This window comes from Lissotriton vulgaris, chromosome 7 (genome assembly GCF_964263255.1).
Source record: "Lissotriton vulgaris chromosome 7, aLisVul1.2, whole genome shotgun sequence".
Lineage (NCBI taxonomy): Eukaryota > Metazoa > Chordata > Amphibia > Caudata > Salamandridae > Lissotriton > Lissotriton vulgaris.
In genome coordinates this window covers 153,689,916-153,711,458 of record NC_141695.1, presented here as the reverse complement: position 1 = coordinate 153,711,458, position 21,543 = coordinate 153,689,916, and the positions used below count along the sequence as shown (strand labels likewise).

The following is a 21,543-nucleotide window of genomic DNA, read 5'->3' as shown; positions in this document are numbered from 1 at the left end:
GGGTAGTGCTGACGTACAGTGTGTTTCCCTTTCCTTTCCTACAGGTAGTGTATACTACTTATATATTGTGTACTGCAGGCATGGTGGAATTGGAGCTGAGCTTCAAGTAACTGATTTGATTGGTTCCCATACAGCTGATCTGCCCGCAGATTCTTTTAAAATAGCAGCAGGCACTTTTGAATTGAAAATGTGAGCCATTGTCTGTCCTTATAGAAGATCTTATCGGTGAATAGGATCAAGCCTTGGTAACTAGTCATAATATTGAATTAAAATAATTGAATGTACAAAATATTACGTTTTTAATATCGAGTGGACAGGATATCGACTTGCAAAAATATAGTGTTTAAGAATAGCGACATGCAGGTAGGAAATATCGAGATTAATAATAGTTAGTAATATCGATTGTCAAAATATTGTTGTTAATAATATCAACTTTTTTTAGTGTTTTGTATGTTACTATTTCTGTTAAAAGTATGTATATATATTTGTAAGGTGTGTTTGAATTTTTTTTAAGTAATGTATTTTTTGGTAATTAATTTTTGCGTAATTTAATTCCGTAGCGGTTCGTGGGTATATAGGGAAACAGGGTGGGAAGTAATGTAATTATAATTAATTTTTTTAGAATTACTTAGAAACAATTAATTATATGTTAATTACTTTTTGTGGAATTTAATTTTGTAGCAGGTTGTGGGTTTATAGGGGAATAGGGTGGGAAGTAATTTAATTGAAATTAACTATTGTATTAATTAATAATTTGTATTTAATCATTTAAATTGTTACTTGAGTTAATTAACTTATTACTAATTAATTATAAATTGTTCAATACAATTAATAATTGATTGGTAAATATGTTTTTTGTGTTGATTTGTTTTATTAATTACTAATTAATTAGATATTCATTATTAATAATTAATTTGTAAATATGTTAATTGTGTACTTTTTTATGAGCGGGTTGAGGGTTGATAGGGAAGTAGGGTATGAAGTAATTTAATTTTAATATAATTGTAATTACTTTTTATATAATATTTATTAACAGGTATTTTATATTAGTTGTGTGAATTAATTTAGATTTGATGGTTATTAATTTTCTTGTTAATTTTTATTAGTTAATTAATTATTTGTTAAGTAAATATGTAAATTTATTAATATTTTACAATATTGTAGGTGATGTTTATAAGGGAAAATGGTGGGAGGTAAATTCATTTTGAAAAATTCCCTCCCGCTATCCAACACGTTCCCTTCTGTTGCACTCGCTGGACTGGGAATAGTAATTTTTACCCACCCGCGATCCAACACTTTCCCTACTAATGCACTCACTGGAGTGGGAATAGTAATTTTTACCCTCCCGCTCTCCAACACGTGCCCTTCTGTTGCACTCGCTGGAGTGGGAATAGTAATTTCTACCCACCCTCTATCTAACACTTTCCCTACTGTTACACTCGCTGGAGTGAGAATAGTAATTTTTACCCACCCGCGATCCAACACTGTCCCTACTGTTGCACTCGCTGGAGTGGAAATAGTAATTTTTACCCTCCCGCTTTACAACATGTTCCCTTCTGTTGCACTCGCTGTAGTGGGAATAGTAATTTCTACCCGCCTTATATCCAACACTTTCCCTACTGTTACACTTGCTGGAGTCTAAATAGTAATTTTTACCCACCCTCTATCGACACTTTCCCTACTGTTGCACTCGCTGCAGCAGGAATAGTAATTTGTACCCACCTGCTAACCAACACTTTCCCTACTGTTACACTCGCTGGAGAGGGAATAGTCATTTTTATCCACCCGGTATTCAACACTTTCCCTACTGTACCACTCACTGGAGTGGGAATAGTAATTCTATCCCCTACGCTATGAAACGTTTTTAGTATTGCTATATTTAAAAATATATTATTTTTGTTTAAATATTTATTTTAATGTTTTAACTTAAAATATATAATGATTTTATATATGTATAATATAGGTATATTTATATTTATTTAATTATATTTTAAGTTATGTTTTTAATATGTTAAATATTGATTATTTTTCGATATTGAGTTAATATACATAAAAAATGTATGTTTACTTTTTTATATAACATTTATTTTTCATTCATTTTTATCTTCTTTAATTCATTTTAAGTATGTTTTACTTAATTATCTTTATTAATTCATTAATTTTATATTACTTTTAAGACATTTTAAAAAGTCAATATTTTAGCAAACTATATTATCAACAACGTTATTTAGGATTCCATTTTTTGACCTTGCCTGTTTGTAGATAGGAAGTTAATATTCTGTCACTCAATATTCTTACCTCTATATTGTGGCAGCTCAATATTCTTCTCCTCGCTATTCTGTCAGTGATCCGAATGCTGGGGTGTACGCGGCCTCACACTCCCCCTGGTCAAGAGGGTGTCTGCTGATCTGTTGCAGCGACATGCTTTTACATATAGGAATCATCTATGCGCATGTAAAGGGAGAACCAGTTCTGACCAGGAGGGAAGCCACACGTATCATTGACTACAATGCACCAGACTTATTGGCTATACCTTATTAGACATTAGGTTGCGGCAATCCTTGGTGTACATGGCAGTAGTCCCCAGGCAGGATAGGGATCATAATCATAATTTTTAGTTTATAAAAATTGTTTGGTAGGTTAATTTTGAATAGGTTGAGTGAGTGGATGTCCGATTTGAATGTGCTAACTTTCTTGCAGGTGGGTTTCACGGATGGCTTAGGAACAATTGACCAGGTGTTATACCTGTAATTGTTATACTGGAAATACATTCATGTGACAACTGCAGACTTTGTTATATTTTTGGGCCTTCAGTCTGCTTTTGATCTAGCCCCCAGAGAGACTCTGTGGAAGTTATTGGCTGAGTTGGGGGTCCCTGAGTATCTTATAGCAGTTTTAACTAGACTACATTCAACCAATTATGCCAAGGCCAGATGCGGGCCCGGGGGTGAATTAACACATCCCATCCTGTATAAACAGGGAGTAAGGCAGGGGTGGTTGCTGGCTCCTACCTTGTTTCTCTTATATATTAATGAATTAGTATCACAGCTTGAGAAATGTGAGTGACGCCCTACGTCTTGCCTGGGTTAGGATCCAAACCCCTATGTTTGCAAACAATACTCTTCTATTATTGAAATGCACTATAGGGGGGTCTAGATTTTTCTGGATTGTTTTGGGTCCCTCTGCAAGCAGCGGGGGCCGTGGCAAGACAAAATATATGGGCCCACATGCATCAAGCTAATTTACGATGAGAAATATTGCGAATCAGTGAAAAATGCGGGTTCCCATCGCAAAATGGCTAATTCGGATGCATCAAGTGAATTCGCACAAAATAGTAGTTTTCGTAATACCAATTCTGTATTTTAGGAAGCGCAATTATGAAATTGCAAAATGGGATGCATCAAGTTTTTGCAAATACAGAACTAGCCAAAAATGGCTATTTGCATTCATTAAACTAGAAGAAATCAAATCAGGTGGTAAAAAGTACACATAAGCAAAAACAGGTGGAAATCATCAGCAAACTACTTAAACAGTACCAGAATGCATCACAATATCTCACTGTGGCAGCGCTCTTCGTCATGGCCAGGAGGATGAGACTGAGAGCACTGCTGCTCTCAGCCTCATCCTCCTGGTCACGACGAAGAGCGCTGGAGAAGGAGGATCCAGGAGAGAATCTTTAGAGGGCTCGTCACATTCATAGGGCAGAAGGAGGAGGAGATCTATGATAAATATAGGCTGAATGCTGCAGCTATCCAAGGGGCCGATTACGATGGTGGGCTGAACATCGTCCGTACCGCCAAGGCAATGGGAAAAGACCCCCACCTATGGCTCGCAACGGGCCCGCCTGTCCCATTACAATGCACTGCGGGGAAAAAACACCCTCCGCGGTCAGAATCCATGAAACACCGCCGTGCACATGCGGAAAAGCTGAAACACAGTCCACAGCGGTCCTTTTTGCCTCAGAAAGCCCACAAACCGCTGATACACCAGCGGAATTCCCGCCAGTGCAATCATGATAGCACTGCGGTGCTTGCGGTACGACCGCTTGTTACCGACTGCTGCAAATGCCAACAATGATGAATGTGAGCCCCGGAGACCGGACCAGTGCAATCCAACCGCAGCGGTCCATCGGAAATAGTAATGGCGGTCAAAGCTACTACAGCACAAAACCAACTAATATGGAAGTGCAACTGGCTATGCCAATAGAAACAAGTAACACATCTCTTTGACAGATGCCCCATGAACACATAAACTACAAAACCCAGCTCAACACAGACAACACAGACAACACAGGACATGAGTATTCCCTGAAAACACACCCACATAGCTGAGCATAAAAGCAGCCCCTGCCTAATCCACACTCCCATCAAAACTTCAGAAGCGAAGGACCCTACCTCATCACACAAACACAAGCCAAACCTGAACACATCACCCCATCACAAACACACCTACACCACACACATTATCATCACCCTCACCCACAACTGCACTCCCAACCACTCAGCACATCACACACCATGGTACAGAAAATGCCAAAATTCACTGATGGTGAATTGTCAGTCATGGTGGATGAAATCGAAAGAGTAGAGCCATAGATCTTCGGAAGCAAGGTACAACAGACCCCAGCAGCCAGGCAAAGTCAAACGTGGCAAAGGATAGTGGACAGAATCAGTGCAGTAGGGAAAGTTCCATGCAACAGGAAGAAGATCAGGAAGAGGTGGACTTACCTTAAGAGCAAGGTCAAGGAGAAGAACAGCAAGAACCGTGAGGTGGCCAACCATACTGGCAGAAGACCTCCCATCCCACCAAGAACATTCAACTCATGGGAGGAGAAGGTGCTGGGTATACTGCATCCAGAGAGTTGCACTGGAATTGAGGGTGGATTGGAGTCTGGTAAGTACCAACAAAATAGTGCCATAACACTGCCATGTAGGATCTTGCGCAACTGTAAAGCAACTGTTTCTAGGCCCAAATGTTTTCATGTCCAAATCACTCCCCCCAAACAGGTCTCACAGATCCCACATCAACTCCCTCTCATTCAGCACAAATGTCCCTAACAGTATTTAAGTTATGGCACATGTACATGCAGCCTACACTACAAATTCCACTATGCCGCCTTGTCCCACAACTGAGTAGGATGTAGCACTACCACAGAAGCATGTGGCAGCCATTGCATTGTTCAAATCCACCAAACAGGTAGGTAGCCATTTTGCCTGGGAGGCCTGTTTCGGGGGAGGGAGGCCTGACCCAGCACTCCCACCATGCCCCCTGTCTCACAGACTACCAAGATGGAGCACTCCTTCCCACCCCACCCCACCCCACCCAGAAGCACCTGGAAGCCATTGCACAGTTCACCTTCACCTAACAGGTAGGTAGCCATCTTCATAGGGAGGGCTGTTTGCGGGAGGGAGGCCTGTACCACTACTCCCTCCATGCCCCTGTCCCATAGCCTACCAAGATGGATCCCCCCTCCTACCCCACCCAGGAGCACCTGGAAGCCATTGCACAGTTCACCTTCACCAAACAGGTAGGTAGCCATCTTGCCTGGGAGGTCTGTTTGGGGGAAGGGAGCCCTGTACCCGCACTCCCACCATGCCCCCTGCCCCACAACCTACCAATATGGAGCACTGCCTCCCTCCCCACCCAGGAGTACCTGGAAGGCATTGCACATTTCACCTTCACCTAACAGGTAGGTAGCCATCTTCACAAGGAGGGCTATTTGGGGGAAGGAGGTCTATACCACTACTCCCATCATGCCCCTGTCTGACAGCCTACCAAGATAGATCCTCCCCTTCTACCCCACCCAGGAGCACCTGGAAGCCATTGCCCAGTTCACCTTCACCTAACAGGTAGGTATCCATCTTGCCTGGGAGGCCTGTTTGGGGGAGGGAGACATGTACCACTACTGCCACCATGCCCTTGTCCCACAGCCTACCAAGATGGATCCTCCCTCCTACCAAACCCAGGAGCACCTAGAAGCCATTGCATAGTTCACCTTCGCCTAACAGGTAGGTCGCCATCTTCACTGGTAGGGCTGTTTGGGGAGGGAGGCCTGTACCACTACTCCCACCATGTCCCTCTCCCACAGCCTACCAATATGGGCACTCCCTCCCACCCCACCCAGGAGCACCTGGAAGCCATTGCAGAGTTCACCTTCACCTAACTGGTTGGTAGCCATCTTCACAGGGAGGGCTGTTTGTGGAAAGGAGGGCTGTACCACTTCTCCCATCATGCCCCCTGTCCCACATCCTACCAAGATGGACCCCCCTCCTATCCCACCCAGGAGCAATTGGAAGCCACTGCAGCACACCAACCGAACTAACAGGTAGGTAGCCATCTTGCCTGGGAGCGCTGTCTTGTGGTGGGAGTCATGCACTACCAATCCCACCAGACCCCCTTATCCCACAGCTGAGCAGGATGTAGCACTCCCCACACCACCAAGCATGGGAAGCTCTCTCATTGCTATTGTAAAACTTACAGGTAGGTAATAACCATGTGCAGCATGCTCAGCTTTCCCAAATGCATGTTGCCACATGCCAACAACAGCAATGCAAATCATGTACATGACGACATGTCTGTGTTGTCACACCGTATGTACACGGCACCAATTCAAATTCTCAACAGATGCCATGGACTATTAAGGTATGTACCTCGACATCATGTCATGGTGCACTGCCTTCTTACAGACATGCAAAGCCATATCATTGTCATTCATCTGTTGCAACACGTCACAAATATCAGTGTAACATCAAGCTTGTTGCGTGCAACTTAATTTCCATATGACCTCTGTCCAACAGGAGAACGACAACGAAATAAACAGGATGATGACAACATGTAGAGCCAGTCCCCGCCACCAGAACGTGAGCACTCAGATGCAGATTCATTCATATTCTCCGACCTGGATTCTGAAGCTGGCCCCTCTGGTGTGCCAGGGAATAACATGGCTCGAGCCCTCACCGTCACCACCACCGCAGCAACAACAACTGGCCTGGCCCCTGCCACCACAACCTGTGTGGCATCCACCAACTTTCTCTCCACCATGGCAACAAAAACTGGGCTGGCCCCTGCCCTTATGACTTGTGTGGCATCCACCACCATCCTCCCCACCACGGCGACAACTGCGCTGACCCCTGCTACCGCCACCTGTGTGGCCTCCAACAACCCCATCACCACTACTGCCTGTAACAGTTGTCCTGCCACGGTGGTTACAAATACCACTGCACATTCAGAGCATGGCAGGGAGAGTGTGCCAGTGCGTCGTGGGACAATGCCACGGGGACATGGCAGGAGGGCAGGTGGGAGGAGACATGGGGCAAAGACACAGGAGGACAGTGACCCTGAATCCCTGGCCACCATTGCAAGAGTCCTTGGTTCCTACCAGGAGAATCATGGAGTAATGTGCCAGCTGCAGCAGTCCATGGACACACTGATGGGCCAACTGGTTGTTGGCCAGCTAGTGGATTTGCTGAGGGACAGGCTACCAGGCACAAGTGCAGATCACCCCTTCCTCCTGTGGCATGCCTGCCAGGCAGAACAACAAATCAGCCACAGATACAGAGAGGGTTGTGCAGGAGGAGAAGGAGTCCTCAGACACCACTGACTCTGGAGCAAGTGCAGCCCCTGCCAAACGCACAAGGGGCTGTCCGAGAATCCTCAGGGGAGGATCTGGTGGCAGGCCAACATACCAATGCCAAGCAAGGATCCAGCCATGATGGTTCCTTGTTATTCACCCTTGCATGGACTATGTAGTCTCTGTTAGCCCGCGTTGCCAACTTAATGGCCTGAGTCTGTTGGACTGCGGGACTCCTGGTTTGTGCAGACTACTACATTTATCTCATCTACCATGACAGACAAACAATGTATACACTCAAAATTGTGTGCATATTCACTTCACTTGCACAAATCCTCTGTTTCAATAAACACCCATCACATACCTATGTCTGTGTCTGTGCCATGTTTATTTACCTAGGTACAATGACAATTCAGTGTCCACCATAACACAAAAAGGGAATGTGAAGAGGCCTTTACAGTGTGAATGAACCTGGAAAGACAGAAGAGGATGACATTGCAGCTGAAACACATCAATAGTCCTCAATGGTACTTAGACAATCACGCATAGCAATGCACAATAAACTCAACATACACATGAAGTACCTGGAGACAAATACCCTGTGCAACACACATCAGCCATCATCTCACACGCCACAACAGCAAGCAGTCAAGCACATCAATGTCTTCACACTGACATCCAAGCCAACAAATGCTCTCCCTGTCCTATCGAGTCACTTACATTCAAGGGAAGTAGTTGGCAATTAGCTGTTGACGCAGGTCACCACCTTCCCCTTCACCTCTATCGTCATCACTGAAAGTATGTGGGTTTGCAGGAGGGGGCATCTGCTGCTCATCCTCATCCAGGATGAGTGGAACGGCTTTGCGCACGGCAAGGTTGTGGAGCATGCAGCATGCCAATACTATCCGGCACACCTTCTGTGGGGAATACAACAGTGCACATCCACTTTTGTCCAATCGCCGGAATCGGGACTTCAGCAGGCCGAAGGTGCGCTGAATCACATGTGCCTCGTTGTAGTTGACTTCACCCGTGGTTCCTGGATTCCTAATTGGGCTCAGCAGCCAAGGCCTGTAGGAATTCGCTGAGTCATCTAGGTGTGGAATACACAGAGAAAGTTAGTGATACAAACAGTGGAAGAGAACAACATGTCACACACAGAACACTACTTGACTCAGTCTACTCACCTACAAGCCATGCACACTCTGGATGCAGATCTGCCATCGACCGTGGAATCACGCTGCTCCGTAGGATGTAGGAGTCATGGGCAGAGCCGACAAATCTCGCACACACATGGCTGATGATTAAATCAGCTTGGCACATCACCTGCACATTAATGTAATAGTAGTGCTTCCTGTTCCTATTCACCTGCTCACATGCTCGTGGTGGTCCAAGGCCAGTGTGTGTGCAGTCAATGGACCCCACTACATGAGGAATGCGGCCAATGGCATAAAAACCAGCCTTCACAGCTTGCAAATCTTGTGTACTTGGGAATCTAATGTATTGGTCCTTGTACAGCAGCATTGCCGACACAACCTCCCTCAGCACCATGCTGAACATCCATTGCGCCATACCACCACCTATGGCAACCATGTATTGGGAAGAGCCTGTAGCAAAAAAATGCAGGGCTGCCATGAGCTTCACTGTTGGGGACAAGGCAGTTGGATATGTCCGTTGAGGTGTCAGATGGGGCTCCAACTGAGTCAGCTCATTGGACAAACTTGTAAGATGCAACATAGCAGTAGCGACCGCCTGGCCTCCGCGGTGTGACACCGCCAATGCCATTGCAGCCAATGGGAGCTGCGATTGCAGTGGTGTGATGCAATATTTGAAAATCGCTGTAGGCGTGCGCCGCACCCGCGGGTCAGCTCATTGGACATACTTGTAAATGTATTTGAGCTTATATAGCGCACAGCTACCCGCAGTGGGTTTCCCGGCGCTTGCTTAGGGAACCTGTCCTGGTATTCCCCTGTGAGATATCCCAGCAGGGTATCCACAAGGTGAAAGCCAGGCATCCCGACGCGACGGGCCGTTGTGGAGATTAAGCAAGCTATTGCCCAGAGTCGCAGAGTGTGAACCCGTGAGTCGAGGAGGCACCGGAGCGAGAATTATCGAGTCCGTGGAATTTTTAGCCCAAGACCCGCCGAGGCGGGGAATTGAACCCTGGTCCAGGGCCGATCTCAGCTTCCGGGTCTGCCGCCTCTAACCCCTGAGCCACACTTCTCCACTTGTAAGATGGAACATAGTGGTAGCGACCGCCTGGCCTCCGCGGTGTGACACCGCCAATGCCATTGCAGCCAATGGGAGCCACGATTGCGGTGGTGTGATGCAATATTTGAAAACCGGGGTAGGCGTGCTCTGCATCCGCGGGTCTGCTCATTGGACATATTTGAAAGATGACAGCCAGCCAGCTAAATTAAAGTAGCTGGCTATCACTGTAACAACCCCAGGGGCTTATAAATATCTGTGAAAGCCCAACATATCTCACATGCCTTCAGACACTGCTGACTGCCATTACTCCACAGCAACTGCTTGTTTCCCAGATTCCTGGATCCTGTGATGTAGAGGACGGAGAAATTCAGGGCCAGTCCCTTCACCACAGAGGAGCTTGCGGTTCTGGTGGACGAGGTCCTTGGACAGTATGGACAGCTTTTTGTTGCCCTAGGTGTACTGGGAAGTGTGACTGAATACAAGTGTGATACTGCTTAGAATGTAACCTTGATGTTCCTGTGCACTAGTATGTACCTGTGAGTGCAAGTTCATATGCAGGGATCCATATAGTTATCATTGCATGCACCATACATGGGCCCTGTGAATTGCATTGGGACACATGTGCTGAGGAGGTAATTGGTACACCTCTCCTGCCATTTCTGCACTACAGCATCGAACATGTTGTTGTGAGATTAGCTATTGTAAATCTGGGTCACACTGCCATGCAATGTAATGTAATTTAAATGATGTTTGTAGCCACATTAGGCAACATAGCTGACAGGGCAGAGGGAAGGGAGTGCCTTGCATTTTTCAAAGCTGGCACACGGACAAATGTTGTTGAGATACAGGACTTACTCTGATTGTACCATGTGATGTTATTGCCCACTCACACGTGACAAACTCACTAGTGAATGTTTATATGTATACTGTAATAGGCCATGTCTGAACTGGGGTGGCAGAGTGGGCTAAAGAACGGTGATGGATTGAACCCAGATCTTTTGACTGGGTGTGAGTGTTTGATTGATTCAGATGCTCCGTCCATCACCACCCCCTTTTGTACCGCTTTTGGCCGCCAAATGTGTGGCAGGGTATGCTCAGACGTGAGTCCCTTGCTCACTTTGCCAATGGATTCAAGCAAGCCGGGCTGAAGACGGCTGGAATGCCAGAAACCGGTCCTCGGAAGCTTGTTTCCGGTCCAGGGAAGACATGGCTTGGCAGTTCGGGCTGGACTGTTCCCATGAGGCACAGGGTCAGACTGATTTGCATATAGCCATGTCTGAACTGGGGTGGCAGAGTGGGCTAAAGAACGGTGATGGATTGAACCCAGATCTTTTGACTGGGTGTGAGTGTTTGATTGATTCAGATGCTCCGTCCATCACCACCCCCTTTTGTACTGCTTTTGGCCGCCAAATGTGTGGCAGGGTATGCTCAGACGTGAGTCCCTTGCTCACTTTGCCACTGGATTCAAGCAAGCCGGGCTGAAGACGGCTGGAATGCCAGCAAACGGTCCTCGGAAGCTTGTTTCCGGTCCAGGGAAGACATGGCTTGGCTGTTCGGGCTGGACTGTTCCCATGAGGCACAGGATCAGACTGATTTGCATATAGCCATGTCTGAAGTGGGGTGGCAGAGTGGGCTAAAGAACGGTGATGGATTGAACCCAGATATTTTGACTGGGTGTGAGTGTTTGATTGATTCAGATGCTCCGTCCATCACCACCCCCTTTTGTACCGCTTTTGGTCGCCAAATGTGTGGCAGGGTATGCTCAGACGTGAGTCCCTTGCTCACTTTGCCACTGGATTCAAGTAAGCCGGGCTGAAGATGGCTGGAATGCCAGAAACCGGTCCTCGGAAGCTTGTTTCCGGTCCAGGGAAGACATGGCTTGGCAGTTCGGGCTGGACTGTTCCCATGAGGCACAGGATCAGACTGATTTGCATATAGCCATGTCTGAACTGGGGTGGCAGAGTGGGCTAAAGAACGGTGATGGATTGAACCCAGATCTTTTGACTGGGTGTGAGTGTTTGATTGATTCAGATGCTCCGTCCATCACCACCCCCTTTTGTACCGAGTATTCTGAGAAGACTGACGTCGTGTGTGACTGACTGACTGCATAAATGGTATCCGTGAGCCCTTTGTGTTGTTGTTGATTTGTCAATTCAGATGAGATTATTACTCAGTGGCTTATGTGTGGAGTACAGGTGTCATGTTACTTCTATGGATGTGAATCCACATGTTTAAGGTACAATGGCACTTGATTTTGCGTCATGACATGTGCGATAATGACATGTTGTGCATTTCTGGGTGTTAGCAACATCAGCAGGCAGTCTACAGCAGTGTGCAACATGTAAGTGTGCATTTGACGATCTGTCCCTTGTAGGACCTTGAAATGGTGTGACCTACACTTCTGACAACAACGTGCAATTGTTTTTGTGATTACTTGCAAGATTTGAAATGCATCATTAGCTCTGGTACAATGTAAGATGCAATTCCTAGTATTTGTGTTGTCTCCTTACAGTGAGAGCATATGTGACAGGGGCAACAGGCTGTGTTATATGCCTCCATCACACGCAGGAACATGGGTTTGCCTACAGGGATGTCCATGTTGGGTTCATAGGGAGCACGGCCTAGATGTTTGCCTGTATGTACGTCACATGGGACCTTGCTGTCAACAATGCATTTTTGCATCTACCTCTGTACCTAGCATTGTTGTTACAAACGCACACTGCTCAGGGTGTTGTGCAACATGGTGTTGTCATTTTGTACTTTGGTGTTGTGCATGCATCGTTCTTTGTGTCTCTGCGCTGTACTAAACCTATATCGCTGTCCATTGCAGAATCAGTCTCCCTCACCCACCCTGTCTCACGGCAGCTAATGCACGCCTCCATGTGCCACCATGCCACCCGGGCCATTCAGCCCTCTGCATGGCACAGCCACTACTACCTCTGCCGGTCCTCTGTATCCAAGGTCACTCTGACCCCTTAAATCCAGAAGACAGGCAGGTCTGATGCCAAATAATTCCTACATTATCATCTCTCCCACAGCTTTGCCTGGACGGAGCTCTGGTATCACTGTAGTATCTGGATTCACATGTCAGTGCACTGTGTGTCACATTCACTGTGTACATTTTCATGCATGCACACATGTGCATTGCTTGAACTATGGACTGGACAATGTCATTTTCTTTGTTGGCAATTTGATGGCTATCGTGTTATTTTGCAATAAAAACTGTTACTCCTGTTGTATACTTCATTGGTGCACTTGCTGAACTAAACAGTTTTATGGGTGTATATGGCTCAATATGCAACATGCTCTGCAAGGCACTTCCACATTGCTATTTCATTGATTAGGTTTGTAACTGTTTGACTGACGTAACACTCACTTTTGTTAGGTCAACTATGTGGCTTGGGAGTGCAATTATGCTTGTTTGTGTTGATGTACTCTTACACTCATCATATCACCTTGACATTCCTTCAATTGTACACATGTGATGTCAGGAGGCTATGTCACAACCAAGGTGTATTGTGCACACAGTGTGACTTGCGGGGTGACCATGGTTGGTGTTATCTGTGTTATGGGTTTGGATGTGTGAACAGTATTGTGTGTGTTGTAATTTTGTGTAGGCCTGTCTGCATACTCACATAGGTATATTTGTATGTGCTCACTTGAGTAGTCAGACAGTGTGCTTGGCCTGTCCTTGCCACTAGTAGGGAGGGGAGCTGACACCAGGGGCACCTGTATGCTGGTTGTCTTTGATCCCCGACACTCACCTTGCCACTAGCAGGGAGGGGGCTGACACCAGGGGCACCTGTGTGGCACCAGTATGCTGGTGGGCTTTGATCCCTGGCACTTACCTTGCCACTAGCAGGGAGGGGTGCTGACACCAGGGGCACCTGTGTGGCACAAGTATGCTGGTTGGCTTTGATCTCAGACACTCACCTTGCCACTAGCAGGTAGGGGGGCTGACACCCGGGGCACCTGTGTGGCACCAGTATGCTGGTGGGGTTAGATCCCTGGCACTCACCTTGCCACTAGCAGGGAGGATGGCTGACAGCAGGGGCACCTGTATGCTGGTTGGCGTTGGTCCCTGACACTCACCTTGCCACTAGCAGCGAGGGGGGCCGATACCAGTGGCACCAGTGTAGCTTGTCAGTACAGGTGTTGTTTAGCCACATTACATCTATAACCTGGTTGCCAGACATCACTTTCCCTGATTGTCAGATGGGTATGTGGTGCAGGTTATGATGCTAGTTGCTGTGATTGTATCAGGTAATGACAGATGCTACCAATGTGGGCACGCTATTTACTCTGGGCCCAGGTCCCACTCAGTCCTTACCCGCTCATTGACACTGCACATGTGCCGCGCTGGCCATGCCTACTGGGTTGTATGGATGTTTCTCTGCGTTCTCTCCGCTGCGATGACGTGACGGGGAGATGGCGGTGCTTACTTTGTTGATGGATGGTACTGATGCGTAGCAGTGTGTTAACAAGTTGCGGCGCCTTGCAATGACACTGGTGGATATGGTCCTGGGCCCACCAGAAGGTCTGTAGTGGCCAGGACAGGAACACATTTGCAAGTCAGGTGTTGAGTGTTGGTGTTGTTTGTGGATGTGTGTCATTGACGTACCTGCGGCATTGTGAACGGCAGTGGCGTCTTTGTTGATGGCGGATCAAGAACAGCAGAGGTAGGGCCTGTAGGGCAAGATCCATTGTGGTAGTGACAGCGTGGAGCACTCTGGGATTCCAGTTTTGCTCCACTGTGTTGCTTCCGCCGTGTTTCGATGGGTGGCATTGTAATTGGTACAGTGGTCTCTCACTATTGGCTATTGGCTAAGTCCGACCTCATTGTGGAACCAAACTACTGGCGGCGGAAATGGATTTACCACGGCGGATGGAAATTCGGCTATGTCTGCCCATCGTAATGTGGCGGTCGGGGATTCGCGGCCGTGGTTGGCAAAACTACACCTGCCAGGCCGGGGGAGGGCCACACCGGCCAGGCGGTGACGGACCGTCGGCCATCGTTATCGTCCCCTCTGATCTAATTGCTGAGTTAGACCCTATATTTCAGCAGCAGACCCACAGGACACATGCCATACCCACCCATGTGCAGGTCCTGTGTTCCTTGCATCTCGTAGCCTCAATAAACTTCCGGGGAGTAATTGCTGCAGCTGGAGGGGTCTCCCAAAGTGCCATATAACACTTTTTTAACAGTTTCCTAAATGCCATGGGATTGTTTTGAGGTGCTACCAAATTATTGTCCATAGTGAAGTTGGCCTTTAATAATTCTGTACGTTATTTTTGATGACAACATTTTTTTGTGGCACAAGTTGAGAAGCTAACAACCTACTTGTTTATGCTTAAAGTAATCAGGACAATTACTCTGTTCCTGTAGAGCTGATCCAGAAAAAAACTTATTCCAGGCCCTCAGCATCTTTAGGTTGGACTATTGCAATTCTTCTTTGTTGGAATGTCATCTATCTCCTCTAAAAAAGACAACTTAACCAGAGTGTTTATTCTGGTCCTGAGCAGGACAACTATCATTTATGTCCGTCTTCCTCTCCTTTACTGGCTCCCTATGGGAACGTGTTGGTTATTGAAGATCTTATGTTTTGGGCCAAATACAGCCTTGCCACTGAGAGTTACTTGGTTTTGCTTTTATCGACCAATTCCGCAACTGGATGCCTCCAATCCAGATCTTTACATTATGCTTCCCTACAAGAGCAACATTTATATGTAAGGTAGTCGGGTTCCCTTGTTGAACCCTCCCTGAGAACCAAGATCACAATGTATAAAATTGCAAAACAATATGCCCCAAGAGCAGACTAGAGAAAGGCAGAATATGCAGGTTTTGCACTAAACCCCATAAACCACTCGCAGCCAGATCAGAATGGTTTTAACTGCATGAAATATCTTCTAATTGGTTGCAAGCGCACCCAATCAGAATTGCTGAAAGATCATGTTGTTGAATAATGAAGCATTCACCCAATCAGAACAAGGCCCTGCATGCGCAACATTTCAACGGCTCTGAGTAGCCTGTAGGAACAGCTGTGAAATGGACTACCTAGGGATGAGCCCCCATATGTGCAATGGGAGGAACAGTCAGAACAACGCACAATGGTACAGTAAATGCTACCCTGAATAGCCACAGCAGCTATAGTATTACAACTCATATATGAAAAATGATGCTTTGATTACCACATACCAAGTTATTACCCCTCTAAGTGCGCCTGCTGTCTTTCCAATAAAATATACATCACTGATATTCTTATATCTCAGTGTCCTAGCCATTGGGCACCCATCCTCACTTATTGCTGTTGAAGGTTATGCTCTTAACATGTATTGTTAGTCAAACACATGATGCCTTATTTCCAGTAATATGGTTATTGCATACCTGAAAAAATATAAAATGAACTTTGGACTGAGGTTCTTTATTCGGTTTAACTTTTGCTTTCTTGTTTTATTGTCTAATTTAGCCTTCAGAAGGCTTATTTAATCAATCCAAACATCAAGCGAAACATGTGTCAGCCTAAAGGTTTTAAGACTGTGGAATATAGTACAATGAACAAATAATGAACAAATAATATAATACTGAAGTGACTTACTGCAGCAAAAGTGTTTATTTTAAAAATGTGCTACTTTCGCCTGAGAAATTTACCCATCTGGGTATGAGGTTCCCACCAAGTACAGTCAATTACAAATTATGTTCTCTAATTAAGTTCTTAGTATCATAACCGAACAGAAATAAATCCAATTATTTGTGCCTTCTGTTTTTAGAAAGAAACTCTCAGTTCATTCATCAAAAATGCAATGTACTGCTGTTCATATTCACACAATATCTCACCCAGTCAAACAATGCATAATATGCAGAGTTCTACAGTTATACTTACATACAAAGTACACTAGAGGATGGGAAACTGAGGTGTGCTGTCTTTGTGTTTCAGGTAAACCGGTGAAAATGTACAGCATGAAAGGGTGTGCTACCACGGATGCCTGTGATGTCGGACTTCTCAGCATGGCGTCATCTAAATCATATAATTTTAATTTAAAGTGTATTCCTTCCAATAAAGTTTAAAATGGCCTTAGAAGTCTACAATTCATCTTTTTGTTAATCATAGGTAGCATCATCGATAATTCACTGTGGCCACAGGAACCATCTGATGCGGAGAGTGAGATTTTATAAACAGGACCATAATTTGGACAAATCACATCTCCTTATCACCATCCTGGCTACAAATAATTAGGCCAAAGTGATGCACATTAGATAAACACCATGCTGTTTGTGTTCAAATACCACTTCCATTGGGCCAGCTTTATCTGCTTGTTGGGTTTCACCTGTAGGCACATTGAAACCTTGAAAATCTATTATATGTGTGTGCATGTGTATTTCACTTATAGAGAGGAATTGGAGTGATGTGGATGGTAGAGAATGACAGTACAGAGCGGGCAGATAAAGGGGAGATGGGATTTGTGGGGCAAGGATACAGCCCTGAGTGGTGAACTTTGAAGAGCCAAAAAGAAGACAGCCCCCATGAGAAATATATTGAACATGTATATGATTAGTCAAAACATAAGTATAAGTTATTTTAGTATTGCACAACATTTGTGATGTTTTGGTACTAGAGGTCTCAGTGGGAGTCGCTGGGCGCATGGGGCAGGCTTGACCAATGAACCAGGCTTCAAAGAGGTTTAACTTCCTAGTGAAATTGTATCTGAGATAAAAGAGAATTTGAAAGAATGATACCATGGCTGATCCTGGTTAACTTGTTTGATTAACCCTGAATTATGCCACAGGTTGCAGGACAAGCTAACCACATCCATTTCTTCCCAGTATCATCTCAAACTGGAGCACCTCATTCCCAGGACTAGCAAAAAAAGGCCCACTCACCTCTGTGAGAGGACTCTGAAAAGTGCATATGATCAAACTTTGTAGCTGATCATTCCCATGTACTTCTCCACCTCTGGCCAATGTCCCCCCACACTGATTTTCCACACTTCTGCAACACAGATTGCACTTATATTTGTGGGACTTTCCTGTGTGTTCCCATATCTAACCTGCTCTGCCACATCTCATTTTGTGGGTGGTAACAAGTAAACAAAGGGAAAGTTGCCTGGGCAAACTTATCTGTCATTAAATTGACCCTGATAATTTCCATACTGTTGCATCTGGCTACTGTGGTAATGGCAGCATGACACATTTTTGGTTTGGAAATTAGAAGCAGCTTTCTTCATGTATATTTGAGCCTTCATGACTGTTGGTAATGAGCATATATTTTGTGGTATTCCCCTAGATCTTTGCCTTATTCGCTGCATACATTTTTGCGGGCCATATGACATGTATACCTTACTACTACTAATCAGTGGCAAAGTGCTTGTGATCTCCTCTCTAAAAATGTTAGAATTGGTATATAAGTGGCACATTTAATTTAGTTGTAAGTCTGTAGTAAATAGGACCACATGTATCCAGTTTCGTACAATGACTTTGCCCAAAGAGGGATGAAGCTTGCTTTTGTGGGTGTGGTGAAATGTATCAATAAAGTGAGTTGTTGGTCCACTGCCTTCATTACTATGATATAGACACACACAGACTGTGCAGTTGTGTTTCTTTCATGTGGAGAGATAACATTTCAGTACTAATACTCAGTCAGTGTGATGTTTGGAAGTGTTTGCCCTGCTGAGTTGCAGGGGGAAGAACACTCATGCTTCTGAGTGAATGCTTGCTTCATACTTGACAGAGCAAGCTTCCAGGGTGTGGCCATCCAGAATATTGACTGACATAAATATTGTATCTTAAATGTCATTTATAAAAATATTTCTCCATTGGGTTTATAAATAGAAAATCTACACCCAATGGGGCTGCATAATTGTACATTCATGTATTTTCTTCGAGCCGATAAAAATGATATTCTGACATGTAACATTTTGGAACTATCCCAAGAGCAGACCCACTGAAGAGGTTATAGCCCACAAACTGTTGGCTAATGAATGGAAAACGTGATCCCTAGAGAATCCAATGGATAGGGGTCCAGCAGGTCTTCCACCTTTCTGAAATTCTGGCACGGGCGTGATTAAGAGATGACTGGAGGTGTCAGCAACACTAGGCATCCTGTTTCAATATAGTTGCTTGCTTCTATATTGTTGAAGTAGCTTCCAAGAGGAAACTAATGGACATTGGGTAGAGACTGTCATCTAGCAAGTTGAATGTGTCCTAGAGAGAACGGCATGAGAATCATTGTGCCACTGAGCTAGTGTGTATCCAATGAGCTTTCTCAAGGCTCAAATAAGCATGAACAAGTATTTTGGTTAGATGGGGCAATGACATAAAGTTGGTGTATGTTCAACAAATAATGCATCAGGTTGGATCACTAACCATTGGATTTTCAGTCTAAAAAGACGTAAAGCTTTGTCTCACCAGTGTATGGGACATTTAAGAATTTATTGGGCAGACTAAGGGACTCATTTATGAGGAACTGGTGTAGAGCGGCACCACAAGTATTCTTGCTGTGGTTCCCTACGCCAATATGAAAGGTTTGGATTGCACCGTATTCATGAAATAAGGTCCATTCCTTTCTTCTTCCTCCCGCTGTGTCACACAATTTGCTGCCTAGCACCAGTTTAGGCACCTTTTCACCCTGGTGCAAGTGGGCTTCAGTTTCATGCAGGATTGTTTTTGCGCTGGAAGGTGTTTTTGCACTTCCCATACAAAAACAATCCTGAGAGGCTTTATACTCTTTCTATGTTTGCTGCACAATGCAGCACACATGGAAAGCAGAATAAATGAGAAGTAAAAATATTTCTCTTTGTAACACCTGCTCTGGCAACGTCAACAACCATGGCTGTTGCTTGGGAAAACACAGATCAATTCCCATGGAATGCCTCCTTGTGCTAGAGTAAGGCAAGGCAGCAGCTTGTGCTGTTTTGTCTTCCTTCATATCTATGAGGCCATGCAAAGGTATGCAGAGTAGCTTTGCTTCATTTCATAGGTGTGATTGAAGTGCTTGCGCCGCTTTAGCATCAAAAATACGGACTTAACTATGGTGGGGCCCGCTAGTAAGTGATGCCCTGAGTCTTCTGCATGAGGCTTAGAACTGCAACTCAAAGATCATCATGAAGCCTGCAATTCCTCAGAAGTCTAATGTGGTATCTGTTTTGGAGCAGATGATCGATTTCAGATTGTGACCACTGAGATAGAGAAGGTGACACCTGGATGTGAAAAGGTTGAGGTAAGACACAAAAGATGAAGTCCTCTGCACGAAGTTCAGAACTACTACCCAGAGATCAACAGGAAGGTTGTGGGACCCACAGACCTGCCAAGGTATCAGATTGCTTAGGATTGACATTTTCATAATTTCAGTGTATTTATGAGTGACATTCAGCAAATTAATGACACTTTTTTGCTTGCAAAACCAAGCAATGTAGATGGGAGAAACATATACACCCATTTGAGCAACGAGAATTTCAAAGAAGATCCTATTACTGCTGCAACGCACCAGAAATGGAAGGGGTGCTAACCTAGTGCTTCACTGTAATATTTTCAAAAAACTCAATTTAGTCTCATGATGACATGCTCTAAGTTAGTAAATGAAATTAGGATTCATTGGAGCAGATCATAGCTGCCAAGTTTGTTTACGTAGGTCTGACATTTCCTTGTGTGCACTGTGATGATGTGGGGCACTTCAGTGCCTTACAAGTGACCCTTTGAGTGACACATTTATGCATGTAAATATCAAAAGTTATGCCCATCTAGTTAAAGTAATTTCAGACATGAGTCTTCTGGTTATAAAGCTCCTGTGCAGCTGGATTTCCTGAGCTTCTGGACTTTAGATTTGGCTTTACAGTGTCAGTAGTAATCCAAAGATACAACAGAGGTACAAAAAGAGGCAAGAGGGGTACAGAACGAGTAATCTGAAGTGCAGAATGAAGCATAAGAGGTGCAGAAACAGGCAAGAGAATTGCAGAAGAAGGCAAGAGAGGTGCAGAATAAAGCAGAAGATGTGCAGAAAGAGGCAAGAGGGGTGCAGAAAGATGCAACAGATGTGCTGTAAGAGGCAATAGAGGTGCAGAAGAAGGCAAGAAAGGTGCAGAAATAGGAAACGGGTGCAGAAAGAACTAAGAGGGATACAGAAGTTTGTGAAAGGTCAGGAAGAAGCAAGAACACTGCAGACAGAACCAACAGAGGAGCATAAAGAGGCCAGAGGAATGCAGAAAGGGATAGGAGAGGTACACAAAGAGGCAAAAAGGGTACAGAAAGGAAGGAGGAGTGCAGAAAGAAGGAAGAGAAGTGTGCAGAAAGAAACAACAGAGGTGCAGAAACAGGCAAGAGTGATGCAGAAACAGGCAGGAAAGGTACATAAAGAGAACAGTGGTGGAGAAAGAGGCAAGCGCGATAATGAAAGAGGGAAGAGGGCAGCAGGAAGAATCAAGAGAGGTGCAGAAAGAGGCAAGAGAAGTACAGAAAGAAGCAACGGATGTGCTGAAAGAGTCAATAGAGGTGCAGAATAAGGTCAGAAAGAAATGAAAAAAGAAGCAAGAGAGGTGCAGAAAGAAGCAAGAGAGGTGCAGAAGAAGGGAAGGACGGTACAGAAATAGGAAACAGGTGCAGAAAGAAGCAAGAGGGATACAGAAGTTTGCAAGAGAGGTACAGAAAGAAGCAAGAGCAGTGCAGAAAGAAGCAAGAGAGGTGCTGACATTAGCAAAAGAGGTAGAGCAAAGGGTAGAAGAGGTGCACAAAGAAGCAAGAGGTGGAGATAGAGGGAAGAGGGTTGCAGAAAGAG

General features: G+C 45.1%; 1 protein-coding gene across 1 annotated transcript in view; it reads left to right on the top strand.

Moving 5' to 3' along the window:
* Positions 1 to 16,844, top strand: part of LOC147701038 (uncharacterized) — an 86,192-nt gene extending 69,348 nt beyond the window's left edge. Inside the window, exon 5 of the mRNA XM_086929298.1 lies at positions 16,714 to 16,844. Coding sequence (XP_086785424.1) covers positions 16,714 to 16,844 — 131 coding nt within the window. The remainder of the gene's footprint in view (positions 1 to 16,713) is intronic.
* Positions 16,845 to 21,543: the final 4,699 nt, after the last annotated feature.